Below are 20793 nucleotides of genomic sequence, written 5' to 3' on the forward strand. Positions count from 1 at the left end.
TAACATAATAGTAAAAAATTTTATGAATTATTTAAAAAATTAAATAAATTTTTATTTTTATATTAATTATATTGAATAAATTTTTGTATTTTTATTTTGAGTGATTGATTAATTATTTATTAACTAAAATACCATTTGTTATAATAATAGATTATGACGTGACATATTAATGTATAATAATGATATAGCTGTATGATATTTTTTATTTTTAATATTAATGACACATGGATATTATAAATAATATTTTAATTAATAATAATTAATAAATTATTATTCATAAAAATTTATTTGATTTAAAATAAAATTACACTTTAATTAACATAATAGAATAATAAAAATTTTGTATAGAGAAGTTGTCTCATGTGATATAGGAAAGAGTTCACAAGAGGAAATGGAAAACAATCAAAGCCTCCCATTTAGGTTTTGCGTTATCTCATCTATTCTTTATGGACTATCTGCTTCTCTTTGCACAGGGCGATAAAGGACAAATGGAGGTTGTTATGGGATGCTTGAATGAGTTTGTTGCAGCTTCAGGCTTGGCCATTAGCTTGCCAAAATCAAAGCTCTTTGTTTCTCCGAATGTCTCTTGTGCGTTGCTAATTGTTTAAATGCATATTGTGAAATCCCAATTGTTGAGGATTTGGAAAAATACTTAAGTGTTTTGATTATCCACAATCGAGTATCTAAATTATATGCTTATATTGTGGATAAAGTTAATGATAAAATGGTATGTTGGAAGAAGAATGTGTCGTCTAAGGGAAGTAAGAGAACCTCAGTGCAATCAGTTATGAATGCCATTTCAACCTACATTATGTCGACAGCTTTGCTCCTTATGTCTCTTTGTCGTCAGTTGGATAGAATTGCTTGAAATTTCTAAGGATGATCTCAAGTGGATTTGGCATATAGAATGTACAAAGAGGGTTCGATTTTTCATGTGAAATTTGTTTCATGAAAAACTCAATGCTAGTGAAAATAGTATGAAGAAAAAGATAGTAGATGATGCGACTTGTTTCTAATGTATACATGATAATGAGTTGACTTTGCACTTATTTACAAATTGCCCTTATGCAAAAGAGGTTTGGAGTTATTGGTTACATTTTGATATTGATGAGGCAGTTTTTTTTTTAATTTAGATTTAAAAAAAAAAGATTTCAGAGAAATTGTTCTAATAAAGCTAGTTTTATTGATAATGTGCGGTGGAGTATGCAATTTACTATGACACTTTGGAAAGGGAGGTATATTTTGATTTTCTAGTAGCTTGATTTATGTCTTAATAGGTAGTGGAACAAATCTCCACATCTAGTTAGAGAAATTGGATAGGCCATGGAGAAGGAAGCAGTGTAACAATAGGGTGATCAGATGAGTCAAGTGGAAGCCGTTTGAATCAAATTACTTTATTCTTAATACATATGGTATTTATAAATCGAACTCAAATGTGTATTCGTAGGTGGATTGACATGGGACAGTAATGGAGAATGGATTATATGGTTTCATCCTCTACATCTACATTAGCCCTACGAATAGTCTTTCAACGAAATTTTAAGGTATTCAAGAGAGTTTACTACTGGCAAAGAGATTACAGTTGAATCAATTGGTTGTTGAATTGGAAGCCGCGGTTTTTAAAGGTATTGCTTTGATCCAAGAAGGTTGGTTGGGTGAGAGATATTGAGAAAGCAACAAGTGTGTAGATTTCCTTGTAAATTTGGCTCAGTATTGTCCATTGGAACTGAATGATTACCTCGATTAATATACCCTTGGATTTATGTCCGTTACTTGTTAAGGACATGACAGGCTCTTCTAGTAAAAGAACTTAAACCGGTTTTTTTCCATATTTTCTGTAATAAAAAAATAAAGATTTATTTGAAATTATCTTTAATTTTTACTCGAGAATGTAATTTTATAAAAAAAAAAATTCTTAATAATTGAGTTCAAAACGTTCTGTTTTGTGGACGGAAAAAGGAAAAGAAAAAAAAAAAAAAAAACCAAAGACTGCTCCGACCATGGCCTACTTTTTTTATTTTAAAAAACACAAGCAAAACGTGACCACGTGCCACTCTGCCACATACAAAATTCCCAGCTCTCTTGCAGTTTGCATCACAACTTCACAATCCCAACCATTCAACCCTTCCTCTTCCCACTGCAAACAGCAATTCTCCTTTTCTCAGACTGTGAAGGTCAACACGCCCAAAGCGAAAAGAAAAGAAAAGAAAATCAAGCCATCATCTTTGATTGATTTGTATTTTTCCTGCTGCTGCTAGAACCAGTTCATTTAATTCCCCGGTTTATTCATGTTTATTATCACCAACGACTATGTTTTCTGTTATCCCCACTTTGCAACTGGGGCACTGAAAATCTTTCTACCTATACCAATAATAAATGATCTTTTTACAATCTTCTCGTTCCAGTTTCAGCTTCCCTCTCCTTCCCCCGCTTTGCCCTTGTAAAAGCAACCCCTCCTTATCCCCCAGGAACAAAAAACGACCACCCAGAAGCCAACTCATCACTTTCTTTATCCCACACCGGAAATTCTGTTTTCTTGCTTGTGCAATTCCCACACCAAAGCCCAACAAGCTTAATGTAAGGGTGGCTAGGAACCTTGTAGCCAAAGGGTTTTCAAATGAATTTCTGGACGGGGAAAGTCAAGAATCTTCAATCCAAATGGGCTCAAATTTTACTAATTTCCAACAAGACCCCATTGTTGACAAGTTAAGGACCCAGTTAGGAGTTATCCACCCAATCCCTTCCCCTCCAATTAACCGTAACGTTGCTGGGTTGTTTGTCTTTTTCTTTTTTGTTGGGGTTGCCTTTGATAAAATCTGGACTTCTAGGAAAAGGAGGGGCAAATTGGGGAACCTAGATGGGGAAGCTGGTAGAATCGGAGCAGGGGTTTGGCCACAAGTTCCAACCAGTTTTTCTTTGTTCTTGGAAAAGGATTTGCAAAGGAAAGAGTCAGTTGAGTGGGTTAATATGGTGTTGGGGAAGTTGTGGAAAGTTTATAGAGGTGGGATTGAGAATTGGATTATTGGGTTGTTGCAGCCTGTTATTGATAATCTGAAGAAGCCTGATTACGTTCAGAGAGTGGAAATTAAGCAGTTCTCTTTAGGGGATGAGCCTTTGTCAGTTAGGAATGTTGAGCGTAGGACTTCCCGGCGAGTCAATGATTTGCAGTGAGTTTTTTGCCACTTCAAAGCTGCAATAGTGTTTGGTTTTGTTCATTTGCTTGTTATAAGGCTCTTTGATTGTTATTGGACTGTCTATGATTGCTGATTCCTAAGTGTAATATATATGTCGAAACTCTAATTATCAACATTAAAGTGTTCTTGATGTATAAAATAGTTTTTCTATTGCTTGGAGGTTCAATACACGTATAATGTTAGATTTGATGCTTAATGTGCTATGATTTGAGGATATTTTTGGAGGTCCTTCCTACAAATTTAATAGTGCATTTGACTAATTTCCATTTACTCTGATGTAGGTATCAAATAGGACTTCGTTACACTGGTGGTGCTCGCATGTTATTGATGTTGTCATTAAATTTTGGCATTATTCCAATTGTTGTGCCAGTTGGTGTTCGAGATTTTGATATTGATGGAGAACTTTGGGTGAAATTGCGATTGATACCAACAGAACCTTTTGTTGGAGCTGTTTCATGGGCTTTCGTTTCACTTCCAAAGATCAAGTTTGAGTTGTCACCATTTCGCTTGTTCAACTTAATGGGTATGTAATTGTGATGGCCTTCTTTTTTACAACATTTCATACATATTTGTATCTTTAAGTGTACAGATTAAAAAAGGTTAATTGTGAAGGTGGCATTGAGAAATCAAGGAAGACTAGGAATAATTTTAAAATTTTGTACTGTTAAGTGGTATTTATCTGTGGTGTGTGCCTTTTGCCAAGATAAGCTAAGCAGGAGCTGACTCCTTTATAGAAAACTTTATCAGTTGAGTAGATAGATTCAATGGCATTTAGTTTCCAGTTGTTTCAGTTACACCTTTTATTTTTGATAAAAACATGATTTCGGTATTATTTAGACTTCTTTTGGCCCTTAGAATTAATATGTATATCCTCGGAAAGGAATAGGACACAGAATCCCATTCCAGTTGTGCATTTACAACATTTTAAGCTTGAAATTTAGACGTGAAAAATAGGATTGTTGAAAAGCTGGAAAAAAACTACCCAGTTAAAAGGTTATAGTCATAGTCCATGTCATAAGGAATTTGAAGAAATGAGCTCTAAGATGACTTTAAGTTTGACTTGTGTAATTGATCAACTTTAACATTTTCCCCTTGAAGTTTATTGTAAATTCTCTCTCTTCACCAAAGTTCATCTATCTTTTGTTGGTGAACTCATTGAGTTACTACCTAGTTTGTGAGTTTGCCGATTGAGTACTTTTAATCACTTGGAAACATGTGAATTTGAGGGAAGGGTTAAGTTGTCTTTAAAACCAGGAGCAAGGACCCTTGGCAGGGCATGAATGCATCTGAAAATAAGTATTCTGATGTCAGATCAAAATTTTAATCTACCTAATTACTAGAAGTCTTGAATAGCAATTTGAGTTTCATATTTCCAGCAATGGAATTCTTATATCAAGATTCTGATGCCCGAGAAAACTTTGAATTCATATGTATTTTTTCTCTCAATTTGATGGACTTTTGACTAGCGCTCGCCACTTTTAAGAGGAATCTTGGCCAGGCCGCTGGATGTTCCTGAGAAAGAGCTTGGAAAATATTTGATAGACACATGTCATCTTATGAGTAAAGGGAACATGAGCTGTTTTGGGACCATTACAGCTCTTTAATTGTATAGAAAAGCTGCAGACATGCAGACCTTTTATCGTATTAGGGTTTATTAGTTTAGTCCTTAATTAAATGCCTAAGTACATCAATACAAAGTAAGATGTCTCTTTTCTCTCTACTGCTTTCCCCCACACCCATTTCTTAGTATTTTAAAATAATTCTTGTCAAAATATTCTTCTTTTCCTGTTTAAAGCAACTGGTAGTCTAAGCAGATTTAAAGTAATTGGTAATTTGAGCAGAGCTTAAATTACTTAGTTTTCTTCAATTTCTCAGGTTTGCTCGTTACCTATTAAGTTGTGCATTTCATAGTTGATTTAAAGGGTTAGAAGAAAGAATTACTGGCTGGCAACAGAAGAAAATAATTCATGCTAGTCTCCTTTAGAGAATATTTAATTAATTAAATTTTGATTACATAACTAAGAAATCAAGAGACATCCGTTTATGTGATTTTGTTCATTGAAGTCTTCTTTTCTTTGGAGATTGCTCTCATTTGTCGTTAAAGTTTTAAATAAAAAATGACTAGGGATTGCTCTTTTATGTGCTAACTGCCATTGAAAATGCTGATACATGTTTCTCTTTCTCTTCTTTGTGCATGCTCTGGGCAATACCAGCAATTCCTGTTCTGTCAATGTAAGTGCTATTCTTTTCACCGCTTTTGTAATTTATGCAAGCATTCTGGTTTGGCTTGTGAACATTTTTATATCTTTTGCATACTGGTTTGAAGGTTAAGAATATTCTCTCTTGTTTGTGATTGGAAAAATGTTTGCATTGGAGACATTACATTACAGAATTTCTTACTTCTTAACTACAATTTCCCAACTGGTTGATGTAGGTTTTGAAATGAGAACATGTCAGAAATTAGATACATAGAGGCAAATGGAAGAAATTTATTTTGTATTTGAAGCGTACTTGTTTGCTTGTGGTTCATTTAAGGGATAATATTGGTGTTAGCTTCTCTGGCTTAAGTCCTAAAACTCTTCTTGCCTAAATCTGCAATGGAGTTGGCTAAGAAGTGTCATCATACTGTCACCAGTCTATCATATGCCAATTTCTTATTCTTCTAATCTAATTCTTTTTCCCTAAAATTCGTATTTACCAAGATCTCTATTTAGGAATGTTCATGGGATACCTTGATCAATGGTATGATGCTTTACAGAAGTCAGTCTTGTATTCATGTTTATGAAATGTCAGCATTTCTCTATCAATGTCCCAAGTCAAGCAAATTTAACAGCTCTTCTGGGTATGAAAAATTCAAATTTGAAAAGTTTTTATTAATCCAGCAAATGTTATGCTCTAACAACAACCAAGCCTTTGCTTACTGTTGGGAATTGGCTACTTGGATCCAATATTGCCATTGTGGTCCATTTAGGACCATATCTTGAATAAGATCATTACTAGATAGGTCTTTTTTGATAGTTTACCCCAATCTCCTCATTGTTCTTCCCTTCCCTCTTTTGACATGAGCATTCAACTTAGCACATGTAACCTTATACTAAATACATATTCTTGCTTAAAGCTTAAAAATAATTTACGTTTTGCTTTTTACCCTAAATTCATTACTGCACTTGCACTTTGAGTTTATCAGCCAAGATGTCCCGGGCTGTGAGTTTTTTCATTTTTGAATTGAAAGTAAATGAATGATGGTGACTTTTCTTCCTTGATATTGGTTCTACTAAATGATTGCCTCGGAAATTTTGTTCTTGGCATGGGGAGGGCACCATTTACCTTCTTACAGGGGTGGACCTAGAAATTTTTTGAGTGGTGTCAATACGATATTGCTTAGAAGATTGTTGAATACCATTATTAGTAGAATTTTATTGCTGTTGTCCGGGATTTGAGTCTTGTGAGACAATTTCTTTTCTTTTAAAATATCTTTTCATGGCTTTGTTATCAAAAATTATAAAAACTTGCTAAAATTTTTACTCATTAGCATAAATTAAAATATTAGAATTAAATAAAATATGATCTTACTCAGCAAATTATTAGGTTCAACAACTAACAATATGACAATCTTCTATTCATTGATCAAAACTAAATACAAGCATCCACAAACCACATAAACTTAAATACAAAAATCAAATAATCAAACAATATATCTACAAAAAAAAAAAGACTCATAATTTCAAGATGTTATTTGACATGCAATACCATTTTCTATTAGCTAGATTATAATTATGAACCCAAACTATCAAATTAATCAAAAAATATTTAGACATGGAGTATTTAAAAACTTAATTTGAGTTGAAAATTACTTACAAATGAAGCCTAGATGAGTTGTTTTGAGAGAGTGAAAAACGCAACCAAATACCAAGAAGAGGAAGCATCACTCCTGGTCTCAAGAGTAGGATTTGAATTTTTGGAGAGAGAAATTTAGGTTTTGACTTTGTTTTAATAAACTCTTAAATTATAGAAGAAAATTTTTGTCTTTCCATGTAGTATTTAAATATTACTATGTAAATTACTTTTTGATAAATTTACTTTAACTTGGAGTCTTTGACCCCACTTCCTACAAAATTGAAAAAAAATTAGTGGGCTCATTAGCATCAAATAACTACATAAAACTCTAAATAAGTAGTATATAAAGTACAAATTAAAACTCACCCTAAGGTAGGTCCGCCCATGCCTTCTCATCTGGTTTTCCCTAAAACTATGGATTAGCAGCATATAAATTGGGAATGTATATCACATTTCTTGAGGCTTAAAACAACATTAACTTGTTTTCCATTTGAGTTTCATGCATCAGGTCATTTTGGCATTTGTCACTACTCTTTTTCTTTCTTCCTTATTTATTTTCTTTTTTATGCATTCGTTAGGGTGGCTTTGTAACTGAATTTTGCAACTTTAACTAGTATTTTTAATAATTGTTGTTGCTGCTACTGCCATTACTATCAATTTTTATTTATGAATCATTCAGCTGATGTAAAGGTTTTTCAGTGATGGAACACATGGCTTTCTTTGGGTTTGCTATTCATGATTTCCATGTTATTTTAGGGTTTTATTTGTTTACTTCTGGGTTTTACTGCTTTCTTTTATCTTCTTTTTCTACTACTGTATTCAAATGGTGTCTGACTACATTTGTTTTCAGGTTTTTAACAAAACTTCTCACTGTGGATTTGCCTCGACTATTTGTTCGCCCAAAGAAGATTGTATTGGATTTCCAAAAAGGGAAAGCTGTTGGCCCAGTTGCAAATGATTTGAAATCAGGAGAAATTCAAGAAGAAAAAAACAAGGATTTTGTTGGAGAATTATCTGTGACTCTTGTAGATGCTAGGAAACTGTCTTATGTTTTCTATGGTAAGAGTTGTTTTTCATTTGAGCTCCGAGATGATATATTTTAACTTTTTAAAACCAAATACTTACTTCTATATATTTTTATTGTTGACCTTTTTTGATGCATTGTCAATGTTTTATTTTCTTGCTTAGTATGTCTGTATCAACACTTGGTTTAAGCTGCTACAAGCTTTGGAAAATATGTTAGCCTGTCACTTACTGATTACTATGTGTTGAGTGCTTTTCTTTCTTTGCCAAGTCAGACATTTCTAGATACAATACATTGTCAACCCTATTTATTATGAAAGTTTTGCAATAGTGGCTAGGTTGTTATGCCTTTTGCTCAACTCTTCTCTAGTTTAATATGCAACAGAAAGTACTGATTTCTGTGCATGTAAATTTTATGTTGTTCAAGTTCAGGCATGGGTGTTGTGTATATGATAAGGATCTTAGTGTCTTACTCCTCAAAACTTTGTAACGTGAGATGTGAAGGTATGAGTTTGAAACTGGAGATGGGTATGGACATATGATTGTCCCAAAATTAGGGATATAATCTGAGTGTTTTATACTTGCCAGTACCCTTGAAGAGCTATGTTTGTATTTAGTCATGCAATATTTTATGAGTCTAGAAAAGGTGGATGAAAACTTGCTGTATTTATAGATTGGGCCAGTATTATTTCAGTTTGCTTTGGCCTAGCTATGAGTGGTGCTAAAGAAAATAACAACAAAAAAAAAAAGGGTATAAGACAAATGGCAAGAAGTTGTTGTGTGTTTTCTTTATATATCTATTGTCAAGTTGGTTTAAAGTTAGCTAGCCCATTTTTGTTAGCTTGACACTTTGCTTGGTTGGAAGGATGGGAAGATGCGGGATAAAAATTTGAAGCGGGTTGTGTAACTCAAATCTTTGGATTGAAAAATTTGTATAAACTTTTCATATTCTTGACCAAACACAACCTTAATGAACTTCAGCAAGTTACTCTCCTATTTAAAGTTGTGGTCAGTGCTTTTTAAAGAATGTTATTGTGCCCCATTAATATCTTTGGAGCTTTGTTTATTTATCTCCTATCTCTTCTCTTGTTCTGTGTCGCTTTTCTGAGACAAAAGGTTCCTCTCTATCAGTATTTCTCTGTCCCTTTTTTCAGAACACAACAAGAAAAGTGTCCAAAACTTTTGCTCAAGGTCCAGTACATAACCCACCCTTGTGTTGGTATTCTATCAACACGGGTATGGCAGAGTGAAGAGACAAGTCTGAGAAACAGAGATGTAATTACCTATCAATGTTGCCTAATGTTTATATTCAGGGAATTTGCAATGTTAGATAGGGAATGTTGATGAAATACATTGGTCTTCTGATAGTTATATCTTAGCAGAATCTTTTATAGCATGTGTTTCTTCACTTCCATTCACCATATTCACTTGTGCTCTGTTTTTGTTAGGCAAAACTGATCCATATGTTGTTCTAAATTTGGGGGATCAAGTTATACGCAGTAAAAAGAACAGTCAAACTACAATTACTGGGCCTCCTGGTGAGCCAATTTGGAATCAGGTGCGGCTTCTAGCATTTTTTTTCTTCTAATATAGAATTCTATCATCTCTTATGAAACTTTTCAAAATAGATGAACTTATATATTTGAAGCTCTAAAATTTCTTTAAGTGATAAATTTTTTGTCATTTTGGCAGGATTTTCATTTACTTGTGGCAAACCCTAGAAAAGAAAAACTATGCATCCAAGTAAAAGACGCCTTTGGGTTCACTGATTTGACAATTGGAGCAGGAGAGGTAAACTTGTTTATTTGTAAAACCAACGTATATCATTGTAGAATATTCCTATATATTGCTGAAATAATCTTTGGACGTGAGCATAGTTATGTAATTTTGGGATTGACGCTTATAATAGTTGCCAGTCTAATTTTTAAGGATATAAACAATCTACACAATGGAAAGTTCCTCAAATATATATATATATATATATATATGTATATATATATATATATATGTATATTTTCATTTCTAAATGATTAAGGATTGGTGGAGAGGAGAGTTGAGAGCAGCTATCTGTGGTAAGGCAAGGCTACCAAGTTGTTCAAGGCATTTATTGACTCATAGGTATGATGGTCCATCTCTTGCATAGCAGTTGACACCTATTTGTTGTGGTGAAAAGCAAGAGTTTCCAGTTGAGACTGCTGTGTCACATAATACACGTATTTTAGATAGAGCTTAAGATTTTAGGAATATGGTGATGAATACTTGGTCCTTTCTGAGAAAGGGGTGGATGGTCCACCGAGTAGATGTCCATGTTGTGATGCTGCTGCTGCTTCTTGTTCGATTGAGATTGAATTTAGTTAACAGCTAAGTATTGATTTATGATAATGTTTCACTGTATTCAAAGGCCACTTGATGATATATTGCATGGCTTTGCAGTCAATTTTTTCCCTTTTCTATGAATGTGGTTATCTGATGCATTAAAACTTTCAGGTTGAACTGGGGACTCTTCAGGACACTGTTCCAACAGATAAGATTTTGGTATTGCAAGGAGGTTGGGGAGTGTTCCAAAAGAGATCTGCTGGAGAAATATTACTTCGATTGACATATAAAGCTTATGTTGAGGATGAAGAAGATGACACAACTGAGGCAGGATCCATTGATACTGATGCTTCAGATGATGAATTGTCTGATTCTGATGAACCAAATGGGTCATTTGAGCAGGGTGTCAAGCAATATACAGATGAAACAGACAAAGAGTCATTTATGGATGTTCTAGCAGCTCTGATTGTGAGTGAGGAATTTCAAGGCATTGTCTCATCTGAACCAGGGAGCAAATTTGTTGATGACATCTCAAGAACAGGGCCTTTGAAATCAAGATTAAGTGGTATTAATGCTGAATCAGTTCCATCAGATTCTGATAAAGGTTCTGAAGTGTCTGGAGGTGTGACATTTAAATATCTGTATCTAAGAGTTAGTTTCAATTGTGTATATGTGTTGTTGTCTTGATTCCGTTCAATATTTTGTCTTCTGCAGGATCAACCTTATTCTGGTTTGCTGTGATTACTAGTATATTTGTGCTAATTGCAATCAATATGGATGGCTCAAATTTATTCAACCCTTGATATCACGTGATGGGCTAACTAAGTGTTAGTGCTTCTGCTTGAACAAGTAATTCTCTAAAGCCTCTTTGGTTCTCAATTCTCTCTTGGTTATGATAATTGTTGCCTGCAGTTATCATTTTACTGTTTCAGTTAACAGGTTTTTGGCATGACTAGTTTGTATGGTTGCATTGGGCATGTCTACAGCTTGTATTTGTTTTGCTCTCTCAAGTTCTCTAAACTTCAACCACTTTTAAGCTTGATTAGCTTGTTCAGAAGTAAGAGATGATTACACCTGTCTTTTAATCAAATGAGAAAAAACTGATGATTATTAAAACAGGGGCTTTTGAAGGAAGGATACTTGATAGGCTTTTCTTTTATAATACAAATCCAATGAGAAATGTCTCACTTTGCTAGGTGATTTAGACTCCATGTAATTTATACTTTTGTGTAGAAGAAAAAAGTGAGAAAAAGAAAGAAATAGGAGGGAAAAACTAGATTACCTATACGACGGTAGCCCCTTGAATTTATGGTAATAAATATGATATTTTTCGAAAGACGAGATTTCCCCTTTTAACAAGATTAATGTGTAAATTTGCAATAATTAGCAAGATCTGGGTTATAGTTGGTTAAATTCATGATGCCAAGATTGAGACAAACCCCCATTTTGGCAGTGCTTATTTCAATTAGGAGGTACTAAGAAATCATTACAATGTTCCATTTGAATCATATTTTTGGTATAGCTCAGCCTGCATTTCGCCTGCAACTTGATTTCGAGGTTTATTTGTTTGATCTCATTCTTAAATCTCGCTTCAATTATGTTTTCTATCGGCAGGTTTGCAGGCAACCGTTTTGCAAATCTAATCTTGGCTTCTGAAGGAGATTTTCGTTCCCGTACTACGCGCGATACCGTTATGTATATTCATGATTATTCATGATTGTTAGCAGATGAGTGTTCCATTGGCGGCAGGAAAAATTTTTTGGCTTTTTATTTTTATACAAGCCATTATAATTGTGATTTACTTTGTATATCTGTTAATTGTTCATTTACCTCCCATAATATATATATATATATATATATATATATATATATATCTTAATTTTGGTAGATTGAAGCTTGTTGACTATGGTAGGTTTTGGTATGAACATTAAGACTTCAATCCCGACTAAATTTCATGAAAAATTTAGGATTCTTTTCAAAAATACCTTAATGCATAAGGTGTTTTTGAAAATAGTTTTTTTTATAAATTTAATTATTTTTAGTCGAGAAATTAATTTTGAATAAAATTACTTTTAATGAAATCGATGCATATGTTTAGATTCTCGTCTTAAATTGATTCATATCCTTTGAGTTTTTTTTACCAGATCATTCATCTCTGGAGTATTTTTTTTTAAAAAGAAAAGCTTTTAAGTATTTTGAGCATTTTAGAGTGACTTTTGATACACGAAGAAAAATTTTTGAGCATTTTAAATATTTTAGAGTGATTTTTTATATATGAAGAAAAATTTTTGAGTATTTTTCGTTACGTTTATTCGTTGATTATATTATTAAATGTAATATGATGTATTGTTTAAAATTGTTGATTTATTAAATGAAATTCAGTAGTTTTAGTGGTTTTTATATATTGCGTAATCGGTTTTTGAGTATTATGTGATTAGCTTTTAAGCAATAAGCTACTAATTTTTAAGTATTGCGTGACTAGTTGATAGATATTACGTAATTGGTTAGTAAGGTATTACGTGATTAGTTTTTAAGTATTATGTGATTTAAGCATTGTTTAAAAATCAGTTACATAATGTTTAAAATCAGTCACACAATACTTAAAAATTAGAGATGTAACTATTAAGTCACGTAATACTTAAAAATCAATCTTGTAGTACTTAAAAATTAGTGACATAATGTTTAAAAATCAGTAATATAATATTTAATAATTAATTAATTTATCGGTTCGTAATCAGATTTAAGTTGTTAAATTCAATGTTATAATATACAGATATGTCTAATTAATTTTAATTTTTTAATTTTGGGGTTCTATGAGTAAATGATGTCATATTTGCTTTTTGAGATAACGGGGTAAACAATATTTGGTAAACGAGAAAAATTAAGATTTAATTTTAAAATTTTTGTCTAAATGGTGAAATAGAAAAAATCGAAATCATTTTAATTTATTTGAAATTATTTAAAAAATATTATTATCAAATCATGTTAAAAATTAATTAAAAATAATTAAAATTATTATAAAAGATATTTTTAAATTAAACTTATAAGAAGAGTTATTTGTAACAATTTTTTTAAAAATCAATTCATCTGTTCATCTGGACCTACTAAAATAGGCATAGGCTTTCCATCCACCTCCCTCTTCGTGCCTGTCATCTTGAAGTTTCTTCAACTTTACTCCCTCCTTTTCCTTTTTCAATTTCTTCAAAGGTAACTTAGTTCTCAAGCCAGTCACCATTAAAGGATCATGAAGGAGGAGACGTACGAAGGCTTGGTCGCACAAACGAGAATCAACATAGTGAGGGAATTGAGTTTTGATCAGCAAGTGAGGAGGATGCCAAATTCAGAGGAGGGAGGTTTCGTGGAAAAGGAACTTTATTTTTTACATTACAGTATCCAATAAAAATAATATTATTTTATATATTCACGATATCGTTTTTAAAACTTTAATCTAAACATAATTAATGAGTATTTAAATTTTTATTTTGAAGTTGCATTTAAATCAGTTTTTCTTAAATAAATGAAAGAAAAATCTATACTGACATTAAAGAAAGTTATATTAAACTTACTAGATATGGTTATTAGAAATTGTGATAAGGAGTTTATTAGGGGTAAGTGAAATTATAATCTAGGAATATAAGCAGTGTCCAGATTATTATTTTATATTGATTATAATATTTAAAATTTTTTTCTTTAAACTTAATTAATGAATATTTAATTATTTATTAAAGTTGTATCTGAACATTTAATCTAATGATAAATATATTTTTTTATTCAAAGAACTGAATTTAATTATGTTTTTTCTTAAATAAATGAAAAATAACAAATATGGATGTTACAAAAAGTTTATATATATCTTATGTTATTTAGTTATATTACAAATCATGATAATGGAAAAAATGTTATTTGGTTATCAAAAAGCATGATATCGAGTTCAAAAATCAAGAACACGAAAAAAAAATGATATTACAAATTATGATAACGAATTCTCCATTTAAGAACACGAAAAGAATTAAATTTAACCATTACAAAAATCATGATAACGAGTTCACAAATAAGAACATCAAAAGAGATAGGTAAAACTTGGCCATGCTTGATGTATGCTGTCAGTTAGTTTCATGTCATCTGAGTAAAGAAGTAACATGAAATTAACAGTGGACAGAAGAAAAGCAGGTTTATTCCATGGTGTTGATCTCCTATTTATGCCTTGTAAAAGGAGGCTAATGGTTACGCAGATTTTGTAGCCATGGCAGGGATAAGAAGAGAAAGGGTTGTTAGTGACGTGTGTCTGAATTGGGAAAGGACCAAAGAGCAGGGTAAAGACCGAGGCAAAAGCTGCAACCGGGTGCTGTCTCAGGTTTAAAACAATGATGAGGTGACATGGTTGGGTTGAGTCAGGTACGTGTTAGGGGTGGGGTAATGAGGTTATGGTAGCTTGAGTACTGTAAAGCTGATTGTGGTTTATAATACAGGGCGAAAAGATGGACGTGCAGTTGTGTTGATCAACAGTAGGGCGGTGTAAGGCGTATGACTGTTTGCAAAGGAGAGTTCCTACTCCTTCTACATGGCTTACAAAATCCAAAGAACAGGGGAAGATAGGTATTGGCATTTCTATGGCTGTATAAACAACTGTGATTCTGTGAATACAAACAAACATATACTCGTATACAAATTGCTCTACTCTCACTCTAAGGCTACCAAAATTAAAAAAAAAAAACTAAGTATCTATAGCTAATATACTATTTTTCTGGATTTAACCCAACAAAGTGAAGATGAAGATGAGGCAGTAGCTCCATGGTTAGGCCATAAGAGAGCCATCCGAGATGGCCTTTGCTTGCCGCATTTGCGAGACTAATGAGAGACTGCAGTTGTTGTTCCTGCCCCTATTGGTTTGATTTACGAGGTATTCAATAGGTTCCACATCACCTGCACATCTTTATATCCACACATGTTTACATCGTCTTGAAGCTTTGATAAACCACTTGCATTACTGCTAATCGCGCCACCTTTGCCACCGCCTAATCATATTAAAGTCCAATAATCACAAAGCTTTTAATTAGACTCAAAAGAAAAGCAAAAGGATGGATGACCATAAACTCACCTGTAGCAGTAGGTTTATGGGGTTTGAACCTTGCTGAGACAGAGCGCCAAATCCTCCTCATCTTACACCATAAATGCATAGCTGAAACGGACTCCAGGGAGGGTGGGCACGAGAGTTACGGTCAGCCCAAAAGGCAGAAGGAATCAAAAGTCTGAGTTTGGATGATATATATGAAAGTGGAAATAAGTAAGATGGATGAAGAGATTAGCAAAGCAGAGAAGGAAGCGCACGCGGCAAAGAACGGCACCGAAATCCATAACACGTTTCTTGATGGCCGAGCCAAACGTCTCATTTTCGTTTGCTCTCCTCCTCAGGTTTTTTTTTTTATTTCTTTTTTTTTTTAAAAGGACCAGTTACTCTGTTTTGGCTGCTTCTCCCTTTACATTAATTCTCTCCTCGCACGTGACGATTGATACAAGCACTGTTGAGATTCATTCGTACTTTTTTTTTTTATAATTCGAAAAGAGAATTCGAATATTATTTTTTTAATAAAAATTATATATTAATTAATAAATTAAATATTTAAAAACATTAATTTTTTACTCATATTGGGATATTTGAAAAACCAATTCTTCACTCTTTATTTCATAGGTAAAACTAAAAAGGGGTGTAAAACCTTGGGAATTAAAATTGTAGCTATATATAAAATTTATTTATTTTTATAAATATCTAAGATTTAAGATCAAAATTTTTTATTAATATTATAAAATTATAAAAAAAATACTAAACAAAATGCCAAATTGAGATTGACGATTTCTATTTGTATTTGTGTTATATGGGTCAAGGATAAAACCCGCGGCCACTAGCAGAGGAAAGTAGGTCTAATAGGATCCTGTCTTTCAAAAGTTTTAAATATTTATAATATATTTTTATATTTTTAAAAAATTTTCTTTATGAATATTCAATTTGTAATATAATTATTTTATAAATATTATCTTTACTCCCAACGGGAAATTCAGATTGCACCACAACCCATGACCTTAAAAAATGCAAAAATTCTCGCCTAAAATATATGTATAGTTTTTTTTTATTACTTGAACCTTAAATATATAGTTTTTTATTGCATAAGATTTGTTCTGTTAATATTTTTATTATTTTTTTATTTCCGAATGTAACATTTGTTATAGATGATCAATGTTTTTAATTTTTTTTCGAATAAGAAGAAGGGAAATTTAAATTCAATATTTTGAATAAATTATAAATACAAATATTTCACTCTTTAAATATGTAAAATATATTAAAGCAAATGTTTAAATAGAAATGAATCAGTGTTATATATATATATATATATATAGGTCGGCTTGGTACGGATTAGGGAGGAGTTTATTCAACTAGCCTAAGTAGGTGGCTCTAGCCAAGTTGGGTACGGGCTCAAATCATTAATCCACCATATGCGGTTTCGTTACACTTCTTAGACGAAAAAATGCAGAAGAGAAGGCCCACATTCATAAATAACTTAACTTCTGCTTTCCAAAATGGAATCATTTTATTTAATAGTTCATCTCCTTTCAGTTCAGCAATACCAGCAGTTTGGTGCCATTTTGGTTGTTTTGGTTAGATGAATTTAAAAAAAAAAAGCTAAATATTTTTTTTTTTGTAATTTTATTTTTTATATGACTTAATTTGATTTTCTTTTTTTTTTATTGGTAACCATGTATGTATCATAAAACTTCTATAAATTAATATTTAATAAATTAATAATTTTGATTAAATAATATTTTTAACTGATCTCGATTTGAGATCAACGTGATAAATTAATAATTTATTAACACATAGGTCTTACTTGATATATAAATTAATAATCTCCTTATACATCAAAATTATATATATATATATATATATATATATAAATATATATATATATGATTTAATTAGAAAACCTTTGTAAAAAATGACTTTAATATATATTTTTTTAAATTGATATCTCTTTGAACCTCATTTCTAACTTTTCTTTGTACATTAACTTTTCATCGGTCATTGTTAATCACTTTACACCATTGAGATGAGAAGTCATTGTATTTAATTTTACTATTTGTGATATTATATGTTATTTTTATAGATTTTTTACTTGATTTAATATTCATGAAGTATATTAATTAAGTATACATCGAATGTAATTTTAGTTTGTTGCAAAAATGGATATATTTATGACTTCTATTTAATAAAACTAATTACATTTATGAATTTGTTTTGGTTAAATAAACACATAGACTAATGATAATTTGTAATTCGGTTATTAAGTAATATTTGAATAATCACGATACACAATACATGTATAAAGTTTAATATTTTGAAAACAAATAAAATACCTTGATAAATTAATTTTTTATTAATTAATGTATACATTATTAATTTGTCTATTAAATAATATCTAAATTAATTAATAAATTTTCATGATCTCAATGGTATTAATTTATAAAAATTTTACAATATATTTTTAATAATATATTATAAAATATTAAATTATTAATTTTATTTAATAAATTATAAAAAAATAATAAAATTTATGAAAGGTGCAAGTCAAATTTATCGGAAAAACAAATCCACCATTTAGATGAATGCTCTCGATTGAATAAATCCAATGACTATAAAGTAATAATATATTTTTTCCCTCCTTTACATTAAGATCTTAAAAAAAATCTTAGAAAGATGAGTAAAATTTATAAAATGCTAAAAATCTATTAAAGTTGAATTATTTAAATTCTTAAATAAATAGTTAATTAAAATTGTACTCAAACCTAATTTTTAGAATTAAATTCAAATCATTGGTCTTATTCCGTTAAGTTTAAGCTTATGTGAACAATATTTTCCTTTTAATGAAGCTAAGGTGGATCACAGGGATTAATTGTCTAACCTAGTGTTACAGTTTTGGTGTAGAACCACGTGAATCCGAGATATGCTCTTAACGGGTAGAATCATAAATCTCACATTGGAGAGAAACTCTTAAAAGGAAGTTAAGGGAAGATGTCATGGTCTATAAAAGATCATTAATCTCATATTGATTGTGTATTAAATTGATACTAAGCATTTAAAGGTTCATACTACTTTCAACTCATAAGGTGCTTTTTGTGAAATAAAATTATGGAGCCAACACTCCAAAATAGAGATGTCAACGAGTAAAATACTTATTAATTTAAAAATACTCAAACCTGAATCCGATTAATAAATGGAATACTCGAACTTTATAATTACCCAAATATTTTTTAAATTTACTATCTTAACTCGAACTTTATAATTACCCAAATATTTTTTAAATTTACTATCTTAACTCGAACTCTAGTATATACTTATTACCCGATAATTATTCGAATCCATTACAAAAATCTAATTATGTAAAAAAATTATTAAAATGCTCATCCAATTACTTGAACTGGAATCCGTATTTGTATTTATATAGAATAATATTTCTATCCATATTTTATATAATTCATTAATAATTAAATTTATAAAAGTACATGAATAATAAAACTCAAATTTAAATAATAAAAAATAAATATCTCAAATATCAACTTAAATAATTAAAAACAAATATTCAAACACCAACTTAAACATTACAAGTTTAATTAACTATATGAGATTACCCATGAAATTAATGAAAATAGCTAGATTCCAAAATCATTATAATTTCATAATTTATTTTTAAGTATATATTTTATAAGTTGATATACACAAAGTATATATTATAATTAATAATTCTATAAGTTATAATTATTGTACAATTAACACAAAATAAAAAGTTAATATGTTTACATTTAAAGTATATATACTAAAAGCATATATATAATAGTAATTATATTATTTATAAATTAACACAATATATAAAATATATATTAAAAAATATTACAAATTAATTAATAATGATAATTTTATTAATTAATTTAATTAATAATATAAATTTATCTTTAATTATATAAAATTAAAAAAATATAATTAAATTCGAGTATCGAATATTTAATGAGTGATATCTGAACTCGATATAAATAGTAAAATTATTATTTAAATTTAAATACAAGGTACCTTAACAGGATATCCGTTATCCTTCCTAATCCAAAATGAATAATATCCGGTAAAAATTGACGTGCACGGTGACATCTAACTTGATTAGATAGGAATTTCTGTTGAGATCTGGACCTCAAACCATAGGCTTGCAAACGGCTAACCCCTATAAATTTTGCCAAAAAAAGAAATGCGGGAAAAGGGGAAGGCCCACATTCATAAATTATTTCTGCTTTTATCCTATCTATGATTCGATCTTATCTGCTTAGCGGTCGCAGCAGGAGATTCAGTTTGGTTTTGCTTTTAATTTCTTTGGTGGCACAGTATCTTGCTTTTTCAACAAGAAATTATGGCCAGCAGACGAGTTTTGGAACAGGAAAAAGCTGATCCACCACTAAAAAAGAACGATTTGATCATTATATTATACTAATTTAGGTTGTATGGTAATGGTACCATTTATTTTTTTTAATAATTAAAGAAAAAAAATTCAAACTTTATTTTTTAAATAAAAAAATTATATATCAATTAATGAAATAAATACTCCAAGTACCACTTATTTTGCCAGTAAATATTTTATTTTTTATTTACACGTTAAAAGCTGTGCTCTCTCCATTTAAAACCCCAAGACTAAAAAAAAAAAAAAAACCCAAAAGAAACCCACAACCATCAACTTATAACAATCATTTGCATCTTATTTTAAAATACTAAAAAATTTAAAAAGATGAAGCAAAAATAAAAATTCTAAATTATAGAGACATACAAACTAATAGTTTAATAATTTATTTTGTAAGAAAATTCATGGTAATATTTATATATTTGATATATTATTAGTGCATATTATTTGTCCCGTATCATTAATTAAAAAATGTCATAAAGGTATAAAAATAAATTTAATAATCTTTTAAAATAAATATTTATTAATTTAAATTTTGAATTTTTAAATGTATATATATTATTACAACAAGGATGTGTGGTCCACTGATATTATATAAATAAATATAAAATGAAAATGATCATATTGGCATGAAAAATGTTGTGGCAGTGGGGGAGAGTGGGGGAATGCCGATAATTATGCGGAAACAGTCTATCAACCAGTCAACGTCAACCAGGACCCAAAAAGGATTATCTGCCGGTATCTACTTTCCCCTCATTTATTTCAATTTTCAATTCTCAAAATTAAAAATAAAATATAAAAGGAATTTCAATTTTCGAAAATAAAATGCATACTCTTTTCAGCTATTGGTCCCACATCTTTTTCCCTCCTTCAACATAGCATCGCAAGAAGTACGCATTAATTTTTAATCAAAAGAGACTTGACCTTTTTTTTTT

The 20793-nt window shown here is 30.6% G+C and overlaps 1 protein-coding gene and 1 pseudogene across 2 annotated transcripts; one reads left to right on the forward strand and one right to left on the reverse strand.

The window, feature by feature from the left end:
• The first annotated feature begins 2038 nt into the window (after positions 1–2038).
• On the forward strand, positions 2039–12171 carry NTMC2T5.2 (Calcium-dependent lipid-binding (CaLB domain) family protein). Its single transcript, XM_018116424.2, has 9 exons — positions 2039–3167; positions 3476–3717; positions 5408–5426; positions 7882–8090; positions 9503–9612; positions 9747–9845; positions 10542–10992; positions 11085–11219; positions 11985–12171. The coding sequence occupies exons 1-8, from the start codon at positions 2377–2379 to the stop codon at positions 11171–11173; spliced, it is 2010 nt and encodes a 669-aa protein (XP_017971913.2). The 5' UTR covers positions 2039–2376; the 3' UTR covers positions 11174–11219; positions 11985–12171.
• A 2351-nt stretch (positions 12172–14522) lies between these two features.
• On the reverse strand, positions 14523–15814 carry LOC18610068 (uncharacterized; annotated as a pseudogene). Its single transcript, XR_001926379.2, has 2 exons — positions 15469–15814; positions 14523–15385 (listed from the first exon to the last, which is right to left on the reverse strand). The product of XR_001926379.2 is annotated as an uncharacterized LOC18610068 (transcript).
• Positions 15815–20793: the final 4979 nt, after the last annotated feature.

This window comes from Theobroma cacao, chromosome 2 (genome assembly GCF_053813885.1).
Source record: "Theobroma cacao isolate CCN51 chromosome 2, ASM5381388v1, whole genome shotgun sequence".
In the NCBI taxonomy this organism is placed as follows: domain Eukaryota; kingdom Viridiplantae; phylum Streptophyta; class Magnoliopsida; order Malvales; family Malvaceae; genus Theobroma; species Theobroma cacao.